At 35.3% G+C, this 25,139-nt stretch overlaps 1 protein-coding gene across 1 annotated transcript in view; it reads left to right on the forward strand.

Moving 5' to 3' along the window:
* The window catches only part of LOC306878587 (igLON family member 5-like), a gene marked incomplete at its 5' end in the record, with an annotated part of 39,442 nt that overhangs the window by 8,656 nt on the left and 5,647 nt on the right, over nt 1–25,139 (forward strand). Inside the window, 5 exons of the mRNA XM_079431009.1 lie at nt 1,186–1,418; nt 3,780–3,899; nt 12,074–12,205; nt 15,425–15,545; nt 15,653–15,804. Coding sequence (XP_079287135.1) covers nt 1,186–1,418; nt 3,780–3,899; nt 12,074–12,205; nt 15,425–15,545; nt 15,653–15,804 — 758 coding nt within the window. The remainder of the gene's footprint in view (nt 1–1,185; nt 1,419–3,779; nt 3,900–12,073; nt 12,206–15,424; nt 15,546–15,652; nt 15,805–25,139) is intronic.

Below are 25,139 nucleotides of genomic sequence, written 5' to 3' on the forward strand. Positions count from 1 at the left end.
CTCTAACCAAAGCCCTTCTCCATCAGTTGCTCAGTTTGGCCAGGAGGCCAGCTCTAAGAAGAATCCTGTTTTTTTCAAACTTCTTCCATTAAGGGTAACAGAGACTACATGCTTCTGTGACCCTTTAATGAAGCTGAATTTTTTTCTGAACTCTTCCTCAGATGTGTGGCTTGACGCAAACCTGTTTCTGAGCAATACAGACTGTTCTTTTGACCCCAGGGCTTGGTTTTTGCTCTGATATGCATTATCAGCTGTTGGACCTTTTATTAAGACGTGTGTGCCTTTCCAAATCATACCCATTCAATTGAATTTGCCACAGGTTACCTTCACTCAAAGTCTAGTAACACCTACAAGCAATATGAATGATCCTGAGCTAAATTCCAACTGTCCCAGATAAAGGTATGAGTACTTATGCAATGGAATCATGTAAGTTTTTTATTTTTAATAAATTTGCAAAAATGTTAAAAACCTTTTTTTTTTTTTGCTTTACCATTATAGTGTATGGAGTGTACATTGATGTGGAAAAAAAAGTAATTTAAAGCAGTTTAACATAAGGCAGCAACATAAAACGCGAAAAAAAATAAGGGGTATGAATACTTTCGCAAGGCACTATATTATTTATTTATATTATTTTGTCTGATTTTGTGGTGAAATGTGAACAACATTTTATTTTGGTGTCATTGTTAAAAAAAGCTTTGTTTAATATATATATTTATTTATTTATTTATATAAAATATATATATATATATATATTTATTTTTATTTTTTTTGGACATGTTGCATGTAAATGATGTCTGGCATTTAACAAATTTTTTGATCAAACTAAATTCTTTTAAAAACAGTGTGTTCTGGTTGTATACTGCATGTTTTGACCTTGTTGTAACGATTATTATGAAAGAAACATTCACACAGAAAGTTTCATGCAGCGTTTCATACTAGCACTCATTCAATAACATCACAGTAATTGCATCTGGAAGTTAAACTGTAGACGTTTGTTATTTAAAACAATTGAAAACAAGGCTTTGAGTGATAGAAATGGGGGGGGGGGAATGTGATTTGTGAACATTAACACACGTCTGCCCCTCACAACCTTGTTTTTATTCACGTCAAGTTGAATAAATGCTCTCAAACGAGTCAATTGTACCTGCCACAAACTTGTTCTTTTCAATCTCCTCTCTTTCTTAGATGCAAGATAGACGAGGAGGTCACTCACAAGGCGTGGTTGAACCGCTCCAACATCTTATTTACGGGCACAGATAAGTGGTCCCTGGACTCCCGCGTCTCCCTGGTGAACAACAACAACAGCGACTTCTCCATTAAGATTGAGCAAGTGATGGTGGCAGATGAGGGACCCTACACATGCAGCTTCCAGGCCAGAAACCAGCCCCGTACAGCCCACGTCTACCTCATTGTTCAGGGTAAGTCCATCTGCCTGCCGCTTAAAACTAGCTAATGAACACAAAAATAATTGCAATAATAAAGAAAACATGCAAATGCAATAGGGGCTACAGCCCCTAAAATATGAATGGTTTCTAAAACAAGTTTCATCCCATTTCAGTTGTCCAGAAAAATAAGTAATAAGTAATGTGGTTAAATGTTGTGATCAGAATTGCCTGTAGAAATAGAAAAAAAGTTGCCATTAGCCAATGTTGCCAACTTTAAATCTTACAGTTCTGGCATATTACTGTATATGGTTTGCAATTCTGACTTCATATCCCACAATATGACTTTATATCTCACAAAAAAACATTTATATCTTGTAACGTGAATTTAAATCTCACAATATGACATTATATTGTAAAATTGTGACAAAGTCAGAATTGTGAGATATACTGTATATGAACTACTATTTAAAAGTTTGGCATCAGTAAGATTTTAAAAATGTTTTCTGCTCACCAAGGCTGCATTTATTTCATCAAAATACTGTAAAAATCTGAGATTTTATTACAATTTAAAATAAATGTTTTCTGTTTGAATATATTGTAAAATGTAATTTATTTCTGTGATCAAAGCTGTATTTTCAGCATCATTACTCCAGTCTTCAGTGTCACATGATCCTTCAAAATAAATCTAATATGCTGATTTCACATTTTTCTGGAATCTGTGATTTCTGCATTTTTTCAGGATTATTTTAAGAACAGAAAGATAAAAATATATATATATAGAATTTCAAATATAATTTGAAATAGAAATTGTCTGTAACATTCTAAATGTCTTTACTGTCACTTTTGATCAATTTAATGCATACTTGCTGAATAAAAAAATTATTTATTTAAAAAAAAACTTGATAGCATAGATTCACAACCATGAGGAAAAAAATCAGAATTGTGAAAAAAGTTAACTCAAAATCGCAAGAAATAAAGTCCAAATTCAGATAATATATAAAGTCACAATTACTGTTTTTATTTTTTTTTTATGCAAATATCATCTCTAATTTTTATTTTGAATTTGTGGTGAGATGTGACCAGGTTTTCATGAGATTTGCCCATACATCACTTCATTTTGTCTGGACATGATTCATTATGTAATGTTGTGCACCTATATTCCATTATATATTTCCAACGTTTTTTGTTTTTTTTTGATCAAACAATATTCTGTTAAAAACAATATGTGTTCTGGTCGTATACCACATGCTTCTGTGGTACCAAAGCATAAAAATGCAATGCAGTCGCTTTTAATGCATAAAAAGTGCATACTGTACACAGTCCTTCATACTGCAGAAACAGTAGGAGTAGCATGCAGTTATGAATGTAGTCTTAGTGATTTACAATTACGTTCACAACAGGGTGATAATTGTCAACATGTGCCATGACGTTCTTCTTTCTGCCATGGAACTCAGGCGAAACAATTGCACAAATGTACATTTCCTCGAATGCCGGTACCAAAGAAACAAGAGGGGCTGACACAGATGTGATCAGGATCCGAGGGGTGGTTATGCTCAGTAATCTTCCAGAAGGCCTTTAGTTGAGTGGCGGCGCGGGGTGGGACACGGGCCGTGCCGACTGTCACGTCAACATGAGTAAGAGGTCCTGCGATCCTGCCTGACATGATTTATTGGCAGCAGACCGATCCGCTGATGGATTGCCCGCATCCCTCCCTTTACTCCAACCCCGCCGGCTGAAAGTTGTCAATTGTTATGTATATGGCGCCTTGCACGGTGCATTCTCCTGTTGCACAAGATTTAAAATATCAAAGAAGTACGAAAAGGAGGGGAAGCGTTTTCAAAATGCATCTGGAGTACGTTGTTGGCCAACCGGCAGGCCAGAAGCATCTCGCCAAACACAGGCTTTTATCTGCCGCACGGAGCTTTGCAGACAGATGACCATATTTGCTCGATACCATTGTGCCCTCAATTTTAGTCTTAGTGCGATATGAGCAAAAATAATTACACCCCCCAGTCACTCCTCCAACAGCAATGGATCTGCTTTGGTTCCAGTCTTAAGTTTATCGTCGGAAGTATTTCGCCCTGTTAGAAACCTGAAAAATGGACTGCTTGAGAATGCCTCGCAGGCCAAATTTGTGGCCATCTTCATTAAAGCTCTGATCATAGGCTATTTAAATTCAAGGGCCGGCTCATTATCCGGCCGGCATTATGCATTGCCCTCTGCTTTGGGAATTTAGGCCAAAACAGCTGATTGGAATCATTTATAACCCCTGAAACAAACAACCTGTCTCCAGCAAATTTATTCGGCTAAACTATGGTTGATTTTTGACATCAGTTAAGATGTAATATATTCACTCTGTTATTATTAAGCATAATTAAAACGTCTCTTTTGCAGTGCCGGCCCGGATAGTGAACATCTCGCAGGATAAATCTGTGAATGAAGGCGATGATGTGAATCTTTTTTGCCTGGCGGTGGGCAGACCGGAGCCGTCCGTCACCTGGAAGGACTTCAGATGTGAGTATTACTGCAGTCATTTTTGTTTATGTTATACTGTAAATGAAGGTCAGGTTAAACACATTGCATTGTGGGATACTGTTTACACAGCTTAGTGTATTCTGAAAATTTATTTTTGGTGGAAATAGGTGAAATATGTCTCTCAGTGGTCCTAAAATATGCTTTGTTTATGCATTTCTTTATGCAAAATATTTGTTTTTGTATATATTTTATTTATACAAAATGTAAATTAATATTTTTTTTGTAGTGAAATGTGACCAAATGTGAAATTTATTTTATTTCATTTCATTTTTAGATTTTTTTGGTTGAAATATATATACATAATTTAATTTTTTTTGCAAAATATTTTTTATATTTAATTTATGCAAAATTTAATTTCTTATTTTGTTCCTTATGATTTTGTGGTGAAAAAAAGTTTTCATGAGATTTGGCCACATCACTTTTTCTTTCACTTTGTTCAAATTTATGCTTATTTTTAATAGTTAAAGTTTTCATGAGATTTTCCCACATACATTACTTGATTGTGTTTTAACATGCATGTATTTGAATGCCATTTTCCAAATGCTTTTAATCAAATAAGTTATTTTAAAACAAAGCATATTCTGGTTGTTCTGATCGGTATCTCATGTATAAAATGTGCATACTGTATACAGTATACTGGAGAAACAGTAAGAGTAGTATGCAATTATGAACATAGTCTTGGTAATTTACAGCTCAGATTTCATTATAGATAATTACAGCCACAACCAGGGTGATAATTGTCAACATGTGCCATCATCATCATCTTTGTCACCATTATCGTTCTGCCGCAATATTAATAATCACGGTTATCATTAACATACAATTTATAACTTTCATTATCGTTGATATTAGCTGCATTCATTTCGAGGGTCATGATGAAATGCATAACAGGAGAGAGGGCATTTTTATTTAATCTTTTCACAATATGATTACAGGACGGTGGGGATCATCATTTACTGTCATTTATTTTTCAATTGATCCTTAGTCCTTTGAAATCAACTCAAGAGTCCCTCTGCCTGGAAACGGACCAGCGTCACATGAATGGAGCAGCTGAGCTCAGATACTAAACTCTAGCGTGTCCATGTAGTGTACACTCACTATATCTGTGTGCTTATTGTACACATTCAAGTGATCCGGTCACAAATGGTCAGCCGAGCACATCGTCTTTTACGCCTGGTATTCACATGCATCTCAAATCCGTCCAGTGACCACTTAAAATTATCAAGGGAAGGCTCTGAAGAATTTCATGAAGGCTTACGATTAATGTTGAGAACATGCAATGCATTTGCCATACCAGAAAGGACAGTGCATTTGGGATACACATTTTATCAGGCGATGCATTTCTTGGGAATCAAACCTATGACCTTAAATATATATATATATTTTTATATATTATATTTTTACTGTATATTTTTGTATGTGTATAATATATGTCTGACTGCTTTGAGGCAGTTGTTATGAATAATCCAATAGATTGGTTTGTTTCCGTCAAGTTCAAAATAAAAATAGATATAAATAAAATATAATAAAATAAAATATAAATGTAAAATATATATATATATATATATATATATATATATATATATATATATATATATATATATATATATATATATATATATATGTTAAATATTATGGAAATATGCATACTTTTTCATAAAAATGCAAAAAAAGTTTTAAAAGCAAAACAAAAAAATCTTTATATTTTACTTATTTTATTTATGCAAAATTCATAAATTATTCATAGATTTATTTTTTTAATTTGGGGGGTGAAATGTGACCAGGTTTTCGTGAAATTTTCCCACTTAATTTTGTTTGGACATGCTGCATAAAAAATGTTGCACAACTGTACTGTATATGTATATGTACAGCCTTTTCCACATTTTTTTCAATTTAATGGTATTCTTTTAAAAGCAAAGTTTAAAAATCATTTTTAGGCACAGTGATTATGTGTCACATGAGTGTATGGGGATGTAATGTTGAGATGTGTAAGCATTTAAACTTACAATTACACATTAAGGCAGTCTTGGCAATATGGCAATTTATATTGGCAATTTAACATATTGGACTTTTTTTAGTTAACACTGATCAAGGTGATCTAGTTATATTTCTTTGCTATGAAATGCTGCTTTGAGTCTTTAGTTTTAATTATGAATAATCCAATCTATTGGTTTGGGTCCATTAAATACAAACTAAAAGAGATTTAAAAAATCAAAAAATATAGATGTAAAATATAAATAAATAATGTATCATATTGCATATATTATTTTTTTCCATTGAAATCTCAGCAAAAATAACCACACTGTGACATATACCATTATCATGATATAAAATTTCTCCTACTCTGCATATAATTGTAGTCATAGCTTGTCTGCAGATCTTTCGGTCTGCGCTTTTCCCCACTCAGCACTTCCTCTGCACCTCATAACCCACCGGCACGGCAGAAATAAAGAGAGGGGCGTAAAGCGAGACAGAAAGAGCCACATTGTTATTCAGCGCGAGTCACTGCAGTGGAGCTATTGGTTGCCAGCAGCCGGATGAGAAATTGGGCGTGTAGATTCGGCCAAAGAAACACAAAGCCATCTGGACCTGTACATCACACTGTAGGGAAGCAGACAGGGTTTGATGACATCACAATCACACACCTGACGCGCCATTGACAGGTGACACGCCCACTCCGTCGGTGCCTCTGAGTGACCGGCTTACGGCTCACATGCACGTCCATATGGATTGAAACCGGCATTAATCATGCGTTCGACGGGTCAGTTTCATTCATTAGACCGACCACCCACACACATTCTGTCCAGTACATGTTAACTAGCAGATCCAGGCTGCGACATGAGCATTTAGATGAATAATATATCAAATAAATCCCACAAAGACACATAGATGCTCATGTTAATGTCCACATGGACAGACAGCTGGTTACAATGTCATGCAAGGTGACCGCAGAAGCAGAATCATTTGACTAGTGAAGCTTTTTTCTGAGCCTCACAACCGATTTATTCGCATCTCATAGAATGTAGATATAATCCTAACAGGATGAAGGTTGATTCCTGTGAACACTGAGTACCTTTGTGCAGCATAAACCCTCTCTAATGTGATTTCTGAAATATAGCTGCATTATGAGACTCACATTTGAATGGAGAATGCCTTTTAACCCTGTAGATTTGATATGCAAATTTCTAAGGCATCTAAATGATCAACCTGGTAGAATGTTGCTAAAAACCCTTATTGCCGATATTGAGTGACAGCTGAATTGTATGCTATTTCATGTAATGGTCTGCCATACTGTTATAAAGATCTCATTGTTTTGTTGCTGTTGTTTTTTGTTTGTTTTTTTTGTTTTGGTGTATAAATATCAGCATCTGCATTAAAGTGCATATTTTTGCTCAGTTTGGGCCTCTGAATAAAATATATATATTTTTTGTAACTATATTCCCAGTAAATCATAACCATAAAGCCATATATATATATATATATATATATATTTATTTATTTATATAGATATATGTAAAATGCAATAGACCTTATTCAGATATATATATAGGCCATTTTTTGACCAAATTATTCCCAGTATATCATAGCCGTAAATATATTATATTTGTCTAAAGGTTCAATAACCAGATTTTTTAACTTATGTTTCATATGTCAGGCTTTATAGGGTTAAATTCCAGTTGAATTGCGGAATTTAAATTGAGATGTAACCAACAAATTCCAAGAAATTCATATAACTGTCATTTTTTAAATAAAGCAAGTCAATTAATTAGATAGATAGATATAGATAGATAGATAGATAGATAGATAGATAGATAGATAGATAGATAGATAGATAGATAGATAGATAGATAGATAGATAGATAGATAGATAGATACGTGACCCCATGACCCTGTGTTTTTTTTTTAGATCTAGTAGGCATCCCTCTTTGATTTGATTCCATCCAGACATTCTAAGTGTTTCTAAAGCTGATTTTGTCAGTGACATTTTCCAGCTGCAGCAGAGCTCAAATGCATCTGGCCACAAGGGAATGCGCTTGTCACAACTGTGAGATATAAATACAAATAGCGTCTACTTAGTAAGCATCTCATCTCGAAGCATGCAAGACGTACCAGTCTCTTTACCTGTAAGCCCTCTTTGTCAGGATAAGATGATCCCCCCCCCCAGTGGGCTGCCGAAGATGTCACGGGGGAACAATATGTATTACGTTAATGGAATGAGTGAATAACATTGCTGTAAACCCTAGCGTGTGCTCGGTCGGTGGCGTCGGCAGCTGCAAATAATCCTCTCCAGTTCAGTAGCTGTGCTAATAATCCTCCGGAATAATCTTCAATTAGAAAAGGTGCCGAATTTGTGGAATAAAGTCCCGGCGGTTGTGCATTAAAAGGTGTTGCCTTTGTGTTTTCCATCTCTCCACTGGCTGAAGCCAGAGAGATCTACTAAGAAGTGGATTATTCTGGTAGACACTGAGATTTTTGTGTGCCTAACTGTTCTGACTGTTAGAGATGAAAATGGTTGCACGAGAAAGCTAGCGTGAATCTATAGAAGCCCTTTTCCAACACGGGATAAAACATATGTTCATTCCAACCTTCTCACAATTCAGATTTTTTTTCTCACAATTTTTTCTCACAAGAGTTCTAAAAAGAAAAGTCAGAATTGTGAGTTATGCTAGAATTGCGATATATAAACTTGGAATTGTGAGAAGTTATGTCTGAATTGTGAGATGTAAACGTACAATTTTGACTTTTATCGTAATTGCAAGTTTATTTCCAGCGGTTCTGACTTTTCTCACAATCGAGTTTGCCTCATAATTCTGACATTTATCCCAACAATTGTGAGTTAATATCTCCCAATTCTGACTTTTTTCATGCAGTTGTGAGTTTTTCACACAATTATGAATTTATATCTCACACTGTGAGATAAAAAGTCTAACTGATCTAACTGTGAGAAAAAAGTCAGAATTGCAAGACATAAACTCGCAATTGCAATACAAAAGATTTTTGAGATAAAAAGTCGCAGTTCCCTTTTTTATTTTTTATTCTGTGGCAGAAAAAAGCTTCCATATGTATCTGTTCTTGCTGTCATTGTTGCACTAATAACAGCCACTTTCATCACACAGAGGCAAATCCACCCTTGTCCTTGTTACTACAGATTTGTGTTGTTGTCTGTTCCTTCTCGCTAAAGGGAAAGAAGTGCCTTAGAGGTGCGAGACAGTCTTTTTGTAGTTCACAATGGCCGGTAAATAAAGCTCACTGATGCATTCCCCAACACACGTTCTGTGATGTTTATCTGAGAGCGACGCAGACTTGAGTTTCTTATCAAAGCCTTTCAGTTTATTCCGTGGACCGTTTGTCACTCGCCTCCGCTCTTGTTAAATAAATAAATTTTATTCTGTTGAAATTAATTTTTATTCAAGGTGAAGTATGTGGTTTCTGCTCCACTGGAAGCACCAAACAGAACTGCAAACATAACTAGGAAAGGAAAGTTCATTGTATGAATTTGAGTTTGAAGTCTGAAGGTTATATAAATGTAGTTTGAGGAGAGATGTGAAGTGTGAAGGTTATATAAGGCCTGTGCCGTTTGACAGCAGCCTTAATATAGGCTCTTGCTGTGGTTTTGTGTGCAGGTAGTGGTTATTTTGAAGGGTTTGGTGCACATTTGCTAATGTAGTCTGACTTGTTGCTAAGCAGTTCCAAAGAAAACGCATATAGATAGACCGAAAGACAATCTTCCATTCAATGTGATTAAGACATCACTAGGTGGTTGCTAAGGTGTTGTAGGTAGTTGCTAGGTGGTTGCTAAGGTGTTTGGTTTGTTGCTAGGGCAATGCTTAGAATTAGAAGGCATATGCAGTAGATAGACAAAGACTGTCTTCTGTTCAATGTGATTGGTAAGTAGTTGCTAGGTGGTTGTTAAGGTGTTCTAAGTAGTTGCTAGGTGGTTGCTATGGTGTGATGTAAGTGATGTGCTTCATTTGTAAGTCTATTTGTGACTTACTTTATCCAGAATGATTTTGATTGTTCACTGTGACTGTTGCAAAGAGTGTTTGCTAGGCTCTAAATTGTTGCTAAGGTATTTTGATTGGTTGATAGGATGTTGCTAGGGCAATGCTTAGAAAGAGAATGCAGATAGACAATCTTCTGTTCAGCATGTTTGCTAGGTGGTTGCTAAGGTGTTCTAAATTGTTGCAAGGTGGTTGCTAAGATGTTCCAAGTAGTTGCTAGGTGGTTACTAATTTATGTTCTTCATTCATAAGTCACTTTGACTGATTTATTCATAGGGATTTTGATCAATATTGAGTGGTTTCTAGGTTCTGAGTTGTTGCTAGGGAGTTGCTAAGCATTTGCTAAGAAGTTCTAACTGGTATGTAAGCTGCTGCTAAGGTGTTTTAAACAGTGGCTAAAATGATTTTGCTAGGGAGTGTTTACTAAAATGTTCTAAGTGGTTGCAAGGCTGCTGCTAAGGGGTTTCGAGTGGTTGCTTGGATGTTGTTAGGTTCTAAATTGTTGCTAGGGAGTTGTTAGGCAGTTGCATGGCAGTTGTTAACGTTTTAACTGGTTTATAGGCTGTTGCTAAGATGTTTTGAGTGGTTCCTAGGTTCCGAGTTGTTACTAGGGAGTTGCTAGGCAGTTGTCAAAGTTCTAACTGGTTTGTAGGTTGTTGCTAAGGTGTTTTGAGTATTTCCTATGATGTTGATGTTGAAGTGGTTGCAAGGCTGTTGCTAAGGTGTTTTGAGTGGTTGCTAGGTTCTGAGTTGTTACTAGGGAGTTGCTAGGCAGTTGTCAAAGTTCTAACTGGTTTATAGGCTGTTGCTAAGGTGTTTTGAGTAGTTGCTAATATGTTGTTGCTAGGAAGTTGCTAGATGGTTGCTAAGGTGTTCTAAGTGGATGCAAGGCTGTTGCTAAGGTGTTTTGAGTGGTTACTAAAAAGCTGCCTGGGTGTTGCTTAGAGGTAAAGCATATAATGTAGATAGAAAGTGTAAAAGTGTTTACTAAATAATGTGAAGAAAAGTAAATATAAGGTTTATATTAAATATAAATGTTTGGTCATCTATTGCAAAAGTTTTTGAGTGGTTGCTTGGATGTTGCTTCCAAGAAAGTCCGTAGTTGCTATGCAGTTGCTAAGCAGTTTTCTTAGTTGCTAAACAGTTTTCTAAGTTCTAAATGGTTGCTAGGCAGATTTTATTTATGTATAGTAAGGCAAGTTGATATTCTGATAATTAATTTTTTCCCAAGCATATTTTACCAATTCCAAATCACATCAATTTAAATAACTAATATTATTTTTGTATTTAATCATGGTTCCTGATGGTTTCACACCTAATTCTTCACCTTATTTCTTAATACTTTTGCAGTTAATGGTAATGCTTTAACTTTGCAAATTCTAGTATTGCATTAGTATTGCATCCTTCTCATGAGCATTTAATAATTTTTTACTTTCAGTCTGAGTTAAATCTCTTTTTTGGCTCAATTCATATGTAAAAGGAAACCTGCCTAATAATTATGCACACCTGAATATAAGGAGTTTTTCACTTCCAGCCTTCATGGACAATTATATATCACTTATAAATGAATAAATACAAAATGAATAGTAGTTATTAAGATTGATGTGGTTTGGAATTGATAAATAGAATGCTTGGAAAAACAAATATGATCAGAATATCAACTTGCCTAATAATTATGCACCCACTGTATATATAGAGAGAGATTACAGTTCCATTCAGTGCAACTAGTGGTTTAGAAATTACAAACTTCACCTTGAACACTGTTGAAATACACTTAGGTGAAATTTAAAAGTGATTAAATGGTTTAGTCATGTTAGAGGAGGTGGTGAAGTGGTTAAAGATCACTGAATTCCCGTGCCACCATTGCGCTCCAGGGCAAGACATTCAACAGCCGGTTACTCCAGCAGGACCGTCCCTTGTGGTGCGCCGACCGAAAGTCGGTTCGGATAAAGAGCATCCGCTACATGATGAATAAGGAGAGTCATTCCCGTGGTCTCTGCTGCCGTGTCCTCGGGCCTTTTTTTGTTTAACATGACAGTCTGGAACAATGCTGCTGCTTCTGGAACACATGCCAACCCAATTACACTCACGTATGACATTGTGCGCCACGGCGCCAGTATTCAGTCACCCTCTCGTCTTTTGTCTTCACAGATGGTCTCATGAGCGAAGGTGAGTTTCTGGAAATCACAGAAATCAAGCGGCATCAAGCGGAGGAATTTGAATGCATCACCAACAACGGTGTGGCGCCGCCAGACACGCGCCGCGTCAAGGTCACCGTCGACTGTAAGTTGAGCCACTCTGCTACTGTCAGCAGCTCACAGTGACATCCTAATGAGATCGTTGGGAGTGTTTCAGAACACTCTGTTATTGAGTAACGGAAATATAAATTGGATTGCGATCAGCCGCATATAGAATTAAACTCTTTATCTTTTCATCGTGTCCTCTAGACTCCACAGGGTTTAAAGAACTTGAGTAATTGTACTTCATTATTATACTTAATTAGTATTTCAGAGAATTTGCCCTGTTCTTGAAAACTGTAGAAACTTAAATACATTTCCACAACAAAAAGCATTCTTGTATTTCTTTACAGTTTCATGTAGACCTTCAAATATATAAGTACATACAGCACACTACCATTCAAAAGTTTGGGGTCAATAAGACATTTTTTTTCAACAAGGACACATTAAATGAATCAAAAGTGACGTTAAAAGACAATGTTTCAAAAGGTTTCTATTATAAATACATTATGTTCTTTTTGAACTTTCTATTCAACAAAAGGTGCTGATTTTTATTTATTTTTTTCAAGCATATTAGAATGATTTCTGAAGGATCATAGGACGCTAAAGACTGAAAATTCCGTTTTGAATCACAGGAATAAATTACATTTTTAAGTACATGGAAATAGAAAACACTTTTTTAAATGTAATAATATTTCTCAATATTACTGTTTTACTAGATTTTGTCATGAAATTAATGGAGCTTTTGTATACTTACTGACCTCAAACTTTTGAACTGTAGTATTTATTGCTTTCTGGTAAAATATCTAAACATCATTAAAACAAGATAAATTAACACGAGAAGCAAAATAACATAAGATATTAAGGCAATATGTTTTGAATTGATTTTTATTTATTTTTTTGGACGCCATTGACTAATAATGTTTTCTTATTTTATAGGACTTATGCTTAATACTAGCATAATGAGATCAATATAATAATAGAATAATTTAACTATTTATAACTACACTGTGAAAAATCAAAAGTTGAGAAAACTTAAAAGATTAAGACAACCAGCTTCAGGAGATTTTTGAGTTTTCTCAACTTTTTGTTGTATAAACTGAAAACAACATGTTGAGCAAACTCAAAAATCTGCCGAAGCTGGTTGCCTTAAACTTTTAAGATTTCTCAACTTTAGATTTTTTACAGTCCATTAACTATTTTCTTGTGTCAAACAACTATAACCACACCCACCCTGAACACCTCTCCACACAACCATTCACACCTCCAGCAACCCCCCTCTCTCCCACACCTACAATTCAGGTAAGTGAAGTTAAAGTGTGCCAGGTCTTCAGAAAGAACAAAAGAAGGAAAGCACCAGGCCCAGATGGTGTGTCACCAGCCTGCCTAAAAATCTGTGCTGACCAGCTGGCCCCCATTTTCACACCGATCTTCAACAGATCACTGGAGCTGTGTGAAGTCCCCTCATGCTTCAAAAGCTCCACCATCATCCCCGTCCCAAAGAAACCCAAGATTACTGGACTTAATGACTACAGACATGTGGCTCTAACGTCTGTGGCTATGAAATCATTTGAAAGACTGGTTTTGGATTATCTGAAGGACATCACTGGACCCTTACTGGACCGCCTGCAGTTTGCCTACAGAGCAAACAGGTCTGTGGATGATGCAGTCAACATGGGACTGCACTTCATCCTGCAGCATCTGGACAGACCAGGGACTTATGTGAGGATCCTGTTAGTAGACTTCAGCTCCGCTTTTAACACCATCATCACGGACACCCTTCAGAATAAACTAACCCAGCTCTCCGTCCCCACCTCTGTCTGTCAGCTTCCTGACAGACAGACAGCAGTTAGTAAAGCCTGGTAAATTCACATCCGGCACTCGTACCATCAGCACTGGAGCTCCTCAGGGCTGCGTACTCTCCCCACTGCTCTTCTCCCTCTAAACCAATGACTGCACCTCTAAAGACCCCTCTGTCAAGCTCCTGAAGTTTGCAGACGACATCACACTGATCGGCCTCATTCAGGACGGTGACGAGTCTGCTTACAGACAGGAGGTTAAGGAGCTGGCTGTCTGGTGCAGTCTTAACAACCTGGAGCTCAACACACTCAAAACTGTGGAGATGATCGTGGACTTCAGGAAAAAAAACCCTGATCTCTCCCCACTCACCATCATGAACAGCACTGTGACTGCAGTGGAGTCATTCAGATTCCTGGGCAGCACCATCTCTCAGGACCTGAAGTGGGACAATCACATAGACTCTATTGTGAAAAAGGTCCAGCAGAGGTTGTACTTCCTTCGCCAGCTGAGGAAGTTCAACCTGCCACAGGAGCTGCTGAAACAGTTCTACTCTGCCATCATTGAATCCATCCTCTGCACTTCAAATAACTGTCTGGTTCAGCTCAGCTACCAAATCTGACCTCAGAAGACTACGGAGAGTAGTCCGGACTGCTGAGCGAATCATTGGTACAACCCTCCCCACTCTGCAAGAACTGTACTTATCCAGAGTGAGCAAAAGGGCTGGTAAAATCACTCTGGACCCCTCACATCCAGCACATTCCCTCTTTGAACTGTTACTGTCTGGTTGACGCTACAGAGCTCTGAGAACCAGAACGACCAGACACAGGAACAGTTTCTTCCCTCAGGCAATCCATCCCATGAACACTTGACAATAAACACGGAACACACAACTATTATACATTATTGATCCACCACACTTACTTATTTTAAATTTTTATCATTTCAAATTTGCACATAATAGACCTGTACATACATAATTGTCTATATTATATATTGTGTTTTTGCTGTTTTGTACATTGCCTATTTGTATATTATTCTTTATTATCTGTGTTCTGTTGCTGCCTTTCTGTTGCACTGTGGAGCTTCTGTCACTAAAACAAATTCCTCGTATGTGTAAACATACTTGGCCAATAAAGCTCATTCTGATTCTGATTCTGATAAAATCAGCATCTGTTGATAAAATCAGACTAATAATAATAATAATAATAGTAATAATAGTGCATAGCTTCTTAGGACTCCCGTACTTTACAAAGTTTTTGCATCACAGTTTAATGACAAAATCTCCTCTGCATTTTTTTTTTATCATGCAATTAATTAAGATAAGCTTTTTAACACAATACATCTTCCAAGTTTGAAATAACATGACACTGAGATCACATTTTTTTCTCAGTTTTGAATGAATTATTGCTTTAATTGAACAAGTGCTAATACTGTAACTTCAGTACACTGTCTGTTTTTCCTTCAGATCCACCAGTAATCACAGACGTAAAGAACATGCCCGCCCAGCTGGGAAAAACTGCAATCTTACGCTGTGAAGCTATGGCGGTGCCCACCGCGTCCTTCGAATGGTACCGGGATGACCGAAGGTAAGCTAGCATTAATAAAGCAAGCGAAACAGACGCTGTGAACCATGGGAAGCAGCACATACCGGGTTTACCCTAACGTGTGATCTGTCATATTACATCTTTCTCAGGCCGGTAGAGAGCGATAACACGCTGAAGATTAAAAACGAGAAAACACGTTCCCTGCTGCTCTTCACCAACGTCACAGAAAAACACTTTGGCAACTACACCTGTTTCGCCTCCAACCGCCTCGGGGCTTCCAATGCCAGCATGTTACTCTTCAGTGAGTACCTTATTCCACTCCAACTCTGCAGCGCTCGCTTTTGTGCTCTCGAAACATTCGTAAATCTACAAAGGCATAAAGTCAAGGATAAATAAACACCCTGCAGGAAGTGACTTTCCACTGTACAAAATAAGTGAACGTGCAATTCCTGCTCCCCGAGGCTAGTTTTCACGTCGAGCTTTACCATAGGTGGATAATAGCGATGAGTCCGCTGATGGTACTTGAAAGCAAATGGTCTAGTTCTGTATGCTCAGCAAAGTGCATAGTTTTCAACCTTTTTAATAATGCATAACTTGAACAAACTTCAATTGCAGTGTGAAGCATTTGAAAGAGTTTGTGACTTTTGACACACACAGACAATGTGTACACGACTGCTGCCTTGCGGGGAAAATTCACATGCATAAGCTCGGAAGTTTCAGAATTTATTTAAATTGTGAATGAGTGACATAATTCCATACTTATTTTTCTCTTTATGACTTCTTCATAAAGCCAGGAAGCTTGTTTACCACCAATTTATCAGAAACAAAAAGCAATGATGTGCATTAGGTGTGAAATTCATGCTTTATCTTCTAATCATTATCTTATTTTAACAGTCTTTTGTTACCATCCCAGCTAACAGAACGTTATGAAAAGGTTATTTTTGAATGTTCTCTACACATTCAAAATGTCCCATTTTTAAAAATGGTTTAAAAGCATTAAAGGAATGTTCCATTTGATCATTTTGCAAATATTTATGGTAATGTTACTTTTAAATGTTCTCTGTATGTTTTGAAAAAGTAGTAAGTAATATTGTTTAAAATATGTTCTAAGAACGTTTTCCTAATGTTCCATTAAGTTATGATTTTTTTTTTAAAGAGAGCATTAAAAAATAACCTTTCTTGGTTATGTGAGCGTTAGAGAAAATATTAAAGGGAATTTTCCATTTTATTATTTTGCAGTCATTATGGAAATGTTACTATTGAATATTCTCTAAAAGTTCTGAAACATGTAGTACTAGTAAGTAATAACATTAAAAACAAAAAAATTATTGGAACGCTTTGCTAATGTTCCTAATAATTTCTAAAAACCATTCAGAGAACATTCAAAAATAACCATTTTAAAACATTTCAAAAACTGGACCTTTTGGACATAAATAAATAAAATTTTCATAACTTAATGGGAACATTAGCAAAGCATTCATAAAACATATTGTTAAATGTTATTACTTACTGTGTGTTTCAGAGCCTTTAGACAACATTCAAATGTAACGTTCCCATAACGTTTGCAGAATTATAAAATGCAATGTTCCCTTAATGTTTTCTCTGATGTTCACATTATGTGAATGCTAGAGAAAACATTAAGGGAACGTTACTTTTGACTGTTCTCTGAACATTCTGAAACAAGTAGTGAGTCACGACATTTAAAAAATGTAACAATTACATTTTTGTTATTAAAACCCAAACAACTTTGAATGAACATTCTATTAATGTTACAAGAAGAATATTTGTTCAGAACTTTTTAGAGAACATTCGGTTATGAGAATGTTCCCTGTTGGGATGGAGAATGATGGGAAATGCCTATTCCTAATTACACAAAACGTGTACTGAAGCAAACATTCACAATTTATAATGAATTAAGATCAGACTTACACAGCTTGAAGGCTGCGTGAGAGTTTGTTAAAGTTTATTGAGCCCAAAGTGTTTATTAACTGAATTGAAGTTTTTCTACAGCAGATCTTTTGTCGAGTAAAAGAGGATTCCTATAAAACACATTCTGTTGTGGAAAATGCGCTTTGAGCATTTACTGAAAGCTTCCATTGTCTGACTGTAAAATGTCTGAAAACAGTTCATCTCTCATAGCTCTGCTTTAAAAACCTCAGGGATTTTTAAAAATCCAGGGCTGAATGAAACAACAAGGACACGAGAACAGATCACATCAGCACTTCAGATTTCCCTGTACTTGAGCTTTTTCACTGTTGTTTTCTAAATAATATATAGTACTATATTATTTTTTTATAGACAGAGAGATTATTTGTTTAATGCACTAGCGCTAGCGGCATTAATCGAACAGCTTGCTTTAGTGATAAAGCAGGAATCTCATGAAAACATTTCACCCTAAGATCCAATGAAAGAAATAAGAAACTATATTGTGCATCGAAAATGAAGATTTTTGTCCTGCATATGCATCATGTTCATGACAGTTAAGCATGTTTTCCCCCAAAGTCCTCATTACTGTAATGCTTGTCTTTTGAGTTTTCTGTATAACTCCCATTATTCTCATTAATCTAGTACAGAGCCTGTTCTGTTTAAATGAGCATACATTTTAGACAGTACCATGATGTACTAACACCTAAATATCATTATTGTTACTATTATTATGACTTCATGTTACAGTAATGGTAGCATTATGATATTGGTAATTTGTGTGTAAATGTGCACTTCTTGTAATAAAATGTATGTCATAATGCAAAAAAAATATTTATTTTGATCCTGGGGGTGAAATATGCATGACTTCATCATATTCTTGACTGCTTTTGTATAATTCACCCCAGTGTTTTTAGTATCGTATTGAAATAATATTATAGTTTTTTATATTATATTAATATATTGTATTAATATTATTTTTATATTTTTCGTTTTCATTTTAATTAATAGTTTAATGTTTTAAATTTAAAATGTATTTCTAATAACTTTTTTGTCAGTTTTATACTGTGTGTGTTTATTATATCAGTTTATATCAGTTTTATTTTAGTACATCAAGTTAAACTAAATTCAAATGAGAAATGTTGTGAAACTAGCTGAAATATACTTTTTATATTTTATTTTAGTTCATTTTTATTTTAAGTAAAATATTCATTTTAGTATATTATATTTTGAAGCAGTTTTTATTTTTATATTTTTCATTTCCATTTTAAAGTTCAGAGTTTTAAATGTGTCAGTTCACCCAAAAATAAATGTCTCCATAATGTTGAAAATCAATCTATTTAAACCAGCCCAAGATGGTTTTCCGTTTTTGTTGGACGCTTTATCTAGTTTTCCAGGCAGACCTGATGAAAACGATCAACTACCAGACCAGCTAAGACCAGCGGACCACATTGGTCTGGTTTCAGTGGTTTTGCACAGCAGGAGATGATGTTTTTAATGACTTGTTCCGGGTGATTTCAGGGAAAGCGGGCGGCTGTAGAGAAAGAGGAAGGTTTTCTGCAGGCAACAGGAAACTGTTGCTAGTTAGCAAATGAACGTATGAAACAACTGCTTGTGAATATTTCATTAATTTAAGCTTCTTTCTCTGCTGAGGCTAATTTACCACAGCCGTTTACTCATTTTTTGTAGCAGTTAGATCCTGATTGCTCATACAGACTTAACGATGAATGTTTTCAAACTGCGCTGTATCTATAGCCAAATGAACCACACACAGCATAAACAACTAATTAGCGTGGCGAGTATGTCAGTTCTGCCGCTGCAATCATTCATTATCATCAGTGTTGGGGAGTAACCAGTTACATGTAACAGAATTATGTAATTTAATTACAAAATAAATGTAATTGTAATTAAATTACAGTTACTTTAGAAAATGTTTATGATTACAACGTGGGTTACATCTGAATATGTTCACACACACACACAGAGAGAGAGATTTAATTGACTTTGCATTGACTGCTCTAAAATGAGACACCAATGTTTCAGGAGTTTAGGACACAGAATAGGACACATGCTTATTTGATAACTGTTTTATTTCCTATTTGGGTTTATGCATATGCTTTATTTATTTTTTTAAGATTAACAGTTTGTTTTCCAAGGCATTGCTTGGTGCCAGTGTTTCTTGTCATAGCTATAGAAACATTTGATTTCAAAACCAGTATCATAGCTTTTAAACTATTTCTTAGATCAGAATGATCTCAAAGTAAATAAGAGGTGTTAAGTCTGATTTTGTGGTGGCTGTGCTTTAAATTAAATTATTACACGGCTCTGTGGAATGCTTGATTCTGATTGGTCAGTCGTGACGTTCCAAGGTCTGTTATTCCCCGATAACAACTAGTAAAAGCTAATAACGCAGGCTCATCGGCGCTATACGCTTGCTAGGAACAGATTTTCTTGGTGGAAGCTTTGCGTTTGGTACACATAATTCAATATTATGTGTACAATTTCTTAATTCTGTCATCCTGGTATTGTGACTCACTATCGTGTTTCATACAAACGCAGCTGTTTTGTACACTGTAATGGATTATAAGATAAATAACAAAGTAGCACTGAAAGTACTAGTACTTAATTATTTATGTGGTGGAATGTTGTGCAATAAAAAAATTATTTGTTTCATTTAAATGTTTCAAAATTATTAACAGTTGAACATTTAAGAAATTTAGAAAAGTAATCAAAAAGTAATCAAATGTAATGTTACATTACTTTAATAAAGTAATTGAAAAGTTACACTACTTATTACATTTTAAATAGGGTAACTTGTAATCTGTAACCTATTACATTTCCAAAGTAACTTTCCCAACACTGATTATCATTATCAGCATTAGTATTTCACGTAGTGCTGTTTGATTTACATTCAGATATTTTGTTGTATTATGCCTCATTACTTCCTTAAATCTGCCTTATGAGGTCCTTAAATTTGCTCAGCCATAATTACTGTGCTCTATTCATACACAAGTGTAATATATGTACATGCATTCAATTTGTCTATTATATTTGTTTTTATTTTTTATTTTTACTTGCATTTTATATTTTATTTTATATTTTATTAAATTATATTTATTTTCATATTATTGTATAGTTTTGTATGAACAGAAATAACAATACATAGCAAATTTTATTCTTATTATTACTGAGAAATGGCACATTAAAATATTAATAAACAATTATGTATAATTATATATATTTAATTATTTATAAACACATTTCTGAATACTTTTTAGAAATATTTATTTAAAATAAATATTTAAATATAGTAAATATTTATGATTGATGACAAAAATCTAACATAATTCATCATTTTATATTTAAGTTCAGCTAGTCAGCAGTTGCTTAATTGCTGTATTAAAATATTTAAGTGCAGATTTCTATTCTGTTGATGCATTTCCTACTGAAAAAACCTTTGACATCTGCCTTTAAGCCTTTAAACTTCTGAATTTCTAGTCTCTGGTGATAAATTATTTTCCAGTTCCTCTTGAGAACAGGCAGCTTCGCTCGATTTGAGGTTCACGCTCTTCCTGACCCTAATCGTAACCTATGAAGGTGCTGTTAAGCACAAAAACAAGAGCAGCAGCACAAAGTCAAATGCTGTATGTAATAGTATAACTTCAGAGTCTGACCGCGTTCTGGGCCAATCTAAGTGAGCGGGCAGCAGAGCTCTCGGTGGAAAAGTTTCTGCTGGAACGCCAGTAAAGATCAGTGCAAAGATCTTAGCAAGCAAAACCCAGAGAGGAGGAGGAACAGGTCACGGAGAAGCCGGGATTTATGGGAAGGAGCCAAACATTGAGTGATTGAGCATATAGAGCTGCACAACACAGAGAGAGTTTGTGCTTATGCAAGGCTTTCATCTTACGTTTGTTCCAGTTTTAACACCGTGCACAGATGCTTCTTATTTTGGCATAAATCAATGAACAAAACTCTCAAACCTCCACTGTTCTTTCAAAACTAGGGCTGTATGATAGAGCCCTATTGTGAGATATATATATATATATATATCATATTTATCAAAATTATGCTCTAAAGGGGGATCACGTGACGCTTTCATGAGCCAAGACACACGTTAGCTGACCTCCATGTATATAACTGTCTTTTACTGTTGTTTGTCTTCTTTTCTTACATTTGGGGTAGTTTTTTCGTTTGTCGTTGGTCTGGAGATGTCACACAGTCAGAAACTCGCTTATCTTTCACCATCATCCTCACCAATTAAGAAGAAAACAAAACCAGCAGACATAGAAGACAATATGGCGATCACTATAAAGCGATTTGAGGACATTTTGAAGGCTGAATTAGCAGCAATGCACACCGAATTCGCCTCTCACATGACTACAATCCAGAATATATGCTCTAAAGTTGACTTTTTAATCGGGGGAACAGAGAGAGCAGAAAAAAGTGATCGGCGAACACACCGGCCATCTGGATGCCCTCGAGCAGCAGGTGACTGATTTACAGGACCGCAGCAGACACAGTAATCTCCGCCTGCTGGGACTACCTGAAGGGGCCGAGAAGGATGACCCGATCGGCTTTCTGAAACGGTCAGCCGATCTGGATCCCATCACCTGCGGGCAGAGATATCGAAATCGAACGCTTGCATCGAGTTTACTCCAGAGCGTCAACGGATCACTCCAAACCGCGAGTGTTTGTCTTCAAACTGTTACGCTACAACGACAGGAATTTGATTCTAAATGAAGCAAGACGCCGCGGTCCTGTGAAAGTGGGTGACGGTGCGATGTTGAGCTTCTTCCCCGACTTCTCTCCCGCGACGGCAAAGAAGCGGAGCTCCTTCAGAGCAATACGGAAGGAACTGTAAGAGGCGAGTCTGCTGATCTTTCTTCAGTATCCAGCTACTCTGAAGATCGTCATGAAACATGGTGAGACCAAACTAATGCACTCACCGGACGAAGCGCGTCAACTCCTGAGCTCCATTCCCGCTCCTCATTCTCCTGGGATGGACGTGGCATAAGGGTTTGATAATACTGAGTGACTCAAATTCTGATTTACTGATCTAGATCTTCATGTGACAGACGTCTACTGGCAGTTATTCATGTAAGCTAGGAAACTTGGTATCACTAATGTACAGTTCTTGTTTCCTTGTTATGAAAAGTATACATACTCTTTTTTTTTTTAACCCCACTTTATCACTCGTGTGAATTCGAAGTTATTCTGTTCTCTTATAATAGGGCTAATGGTGGTGTTCTAAAGAATGGTACAATCTGTCATGTTACTGTTACTGATTAAGACAGGGGAGGGTGGCAGCCTGGGGTTTTCACCCCAGTCTGTAAAAGTTTTATGGGGTGGGTTTTCTTTATGTTAGTGGGTTTTTAAAGGTAGACTTGAGTTAATTCATTTGCGGTGGTATAACTTTCTCTAATTTGTTCAGTTCACTTATTTGTTTGATAGTAATAACTGAAATTAATATAATAAGTTGTAATGTCAATGGTTTCAATGCCCCCCATAAACTTACAAGTTTTTTAGAACTACTGCGACAAAAAAAGGTTGACATTGCTTTAATCCAGGAAGCTCATTTGTGGAAGGATGATGTACATAGATGCAATAATAAATATTACGAGGTGGTCTCTTTTGCTGTGACTGAAAACTAAAGGTGTTTTGATAACAGTTTGAAGAGATTTAAATATTTCCATTTTAGACAGAAATTATGATAATGCTAAAAGAATTGCCTGTACATCCCTTGTGAAGGATAATTTTCCCCACTGATAGTTCTGTTGTTTCTGCTTCAGTTGTTTGCTCTCTTCTCCCCTCGAACAATCATGTAGACCATTGTCCATGGCAACTATCTGGTCTGGGGATATCAGTGGTGACTTGCGAACTTTGTTTTCTGATCGTATTTGGGGACAATCACATCGTCCTCTAAGAGCCCAGATCATCAGATGATCCATTTGAAATTGCTGCATGGACTTTGTCTGTCCCCTTTGGGGCGCTTCTGTGTGCATGTGTCGCCTTCCCCAAATTGCAGTTTATGTATGTCTGCGGGGTGCACTCGGTGCATGTTATTTATTTATTTATTTATTTATTTATTTATTTTGAGTCATTCTGTTTCTTCTTTTTGATTAGTACGTTTTGTATCACTGTATGTTGTTTATTTTTTTGTGTGTTTGAGTTTGCCTTTAAATAAAATAAAAAATAATTGTTCACAAAAAACATTATGCTCTAAAATTGTTTTATGCAACAAATAAAATAGACATAAACATTTGTAATTATTTGTCATTATTTGCAACCTTTTTATATTTTATTTGATTGCATATATTTTTCTTATTTTATAATTAAGAAAAAATAATAATATTAAGAGTTAATATATATGCACAAAAATAGCATTACATAGTAAAATTCATTTTGAATAATACATTACTTGCATTTTAGTTTTCCTTTATTAATGTGTGACAAATGGTGCATGTCATAGACTATAGAATATTTATAAATATTCACAAATAATTGATTTTATTGTTTTATTTATTATTATTATTATTATTTATTGTTATTGTTATTCAATTATAATTTAAAAACATGTCATTTTTATGAATATTTGTTTATTTATTTAAGTATTTTATTACTTTAGAAATATTTTATTAAGTATTTATTTATTTCAATATTTATATTAAATATTTGTAATTGATGACAAACCTTTGTGGCAAATGTCACACACAGACTTAAATATTTATAAATATGTATAAACAATTATATTTTTATAAACAAATATTTATGAATTGTGTATTTATTTATTTATTTAGCATTTATTGTAATAAATGTTTAAATATAGTAAATATTTATTATTAATGCCACAAACAAACCATTGTGACAAATTGCAAACATAGACTTAAATATTTATAAATTATATTTATATTTTTATAAACAAATAATTATGAATAATTATTATAAATATTTATTTATTTATTAAGTATCCATTTATAAAAAATAAGCATTTAAATATAGCAAATATTTTGTCACAAATCTTTGGCACACGCAGACTCAAATATTTATTATTGAATTATGAATATTTATAAATCATTTTTATATTTTATAAATATAAATGAATATTTTGCTAATATTTCTCTAAGTATTTGTTTATTTAAAAATGTTATTATATAATATAGTAAACATTTATTATTGATGCCACAAATCAATAATTGAATCAGAGATTTGAAATCAATTGCTATGAGAGACATTGAACTAGCACAGATATAAAGGAACATGTTTGGCCGGGTAAACATTTATACAGTTTAGTGTCGTTATATAAAAATGTTTGTCCGCAGAATGCTGTGATTGACCAATCAGAATGAAGTATTCCAGAGAGTCGTGTAATTGTTTGTGGCTGGCTGTACATTATCGCTTACTAGCAATAAACAACAGGGCCTTTGCACAACGAGTATTAGTAAAACCGGCATACAGCTGCATCATGATGCTTCATATCCATCTCATGTTTCTTGTCCTGCCGGTCTGAAATTTGGCAGTTTCTTGCATCCTTTCGGTTCCTCCAATCTTTTCTCTTCTCCGGTCCATTATGTCTCCCCTCTTTTGTTCCCACTCTGTTGTGTCCTGTTACCCCAGGAAGTCATCAGTGGCTTCTCTCCCTCCATTCTTCACATTTCAGTCCACAGTGAGTGATTCCTGCCGTTTTCTCCCCTCACGCATTACCATTGTAAGCAA

Source organism: Barbus barbus, assembly GCF_936440315.1.
Source record: "Barbus barbus genome assembly, chromosome: 12".
NCBI lineage: Eukaryota > Metazoa > Chordata > Actinopteri > Cypriniformes > Cyprinidae > Barbus > Barbus barbus.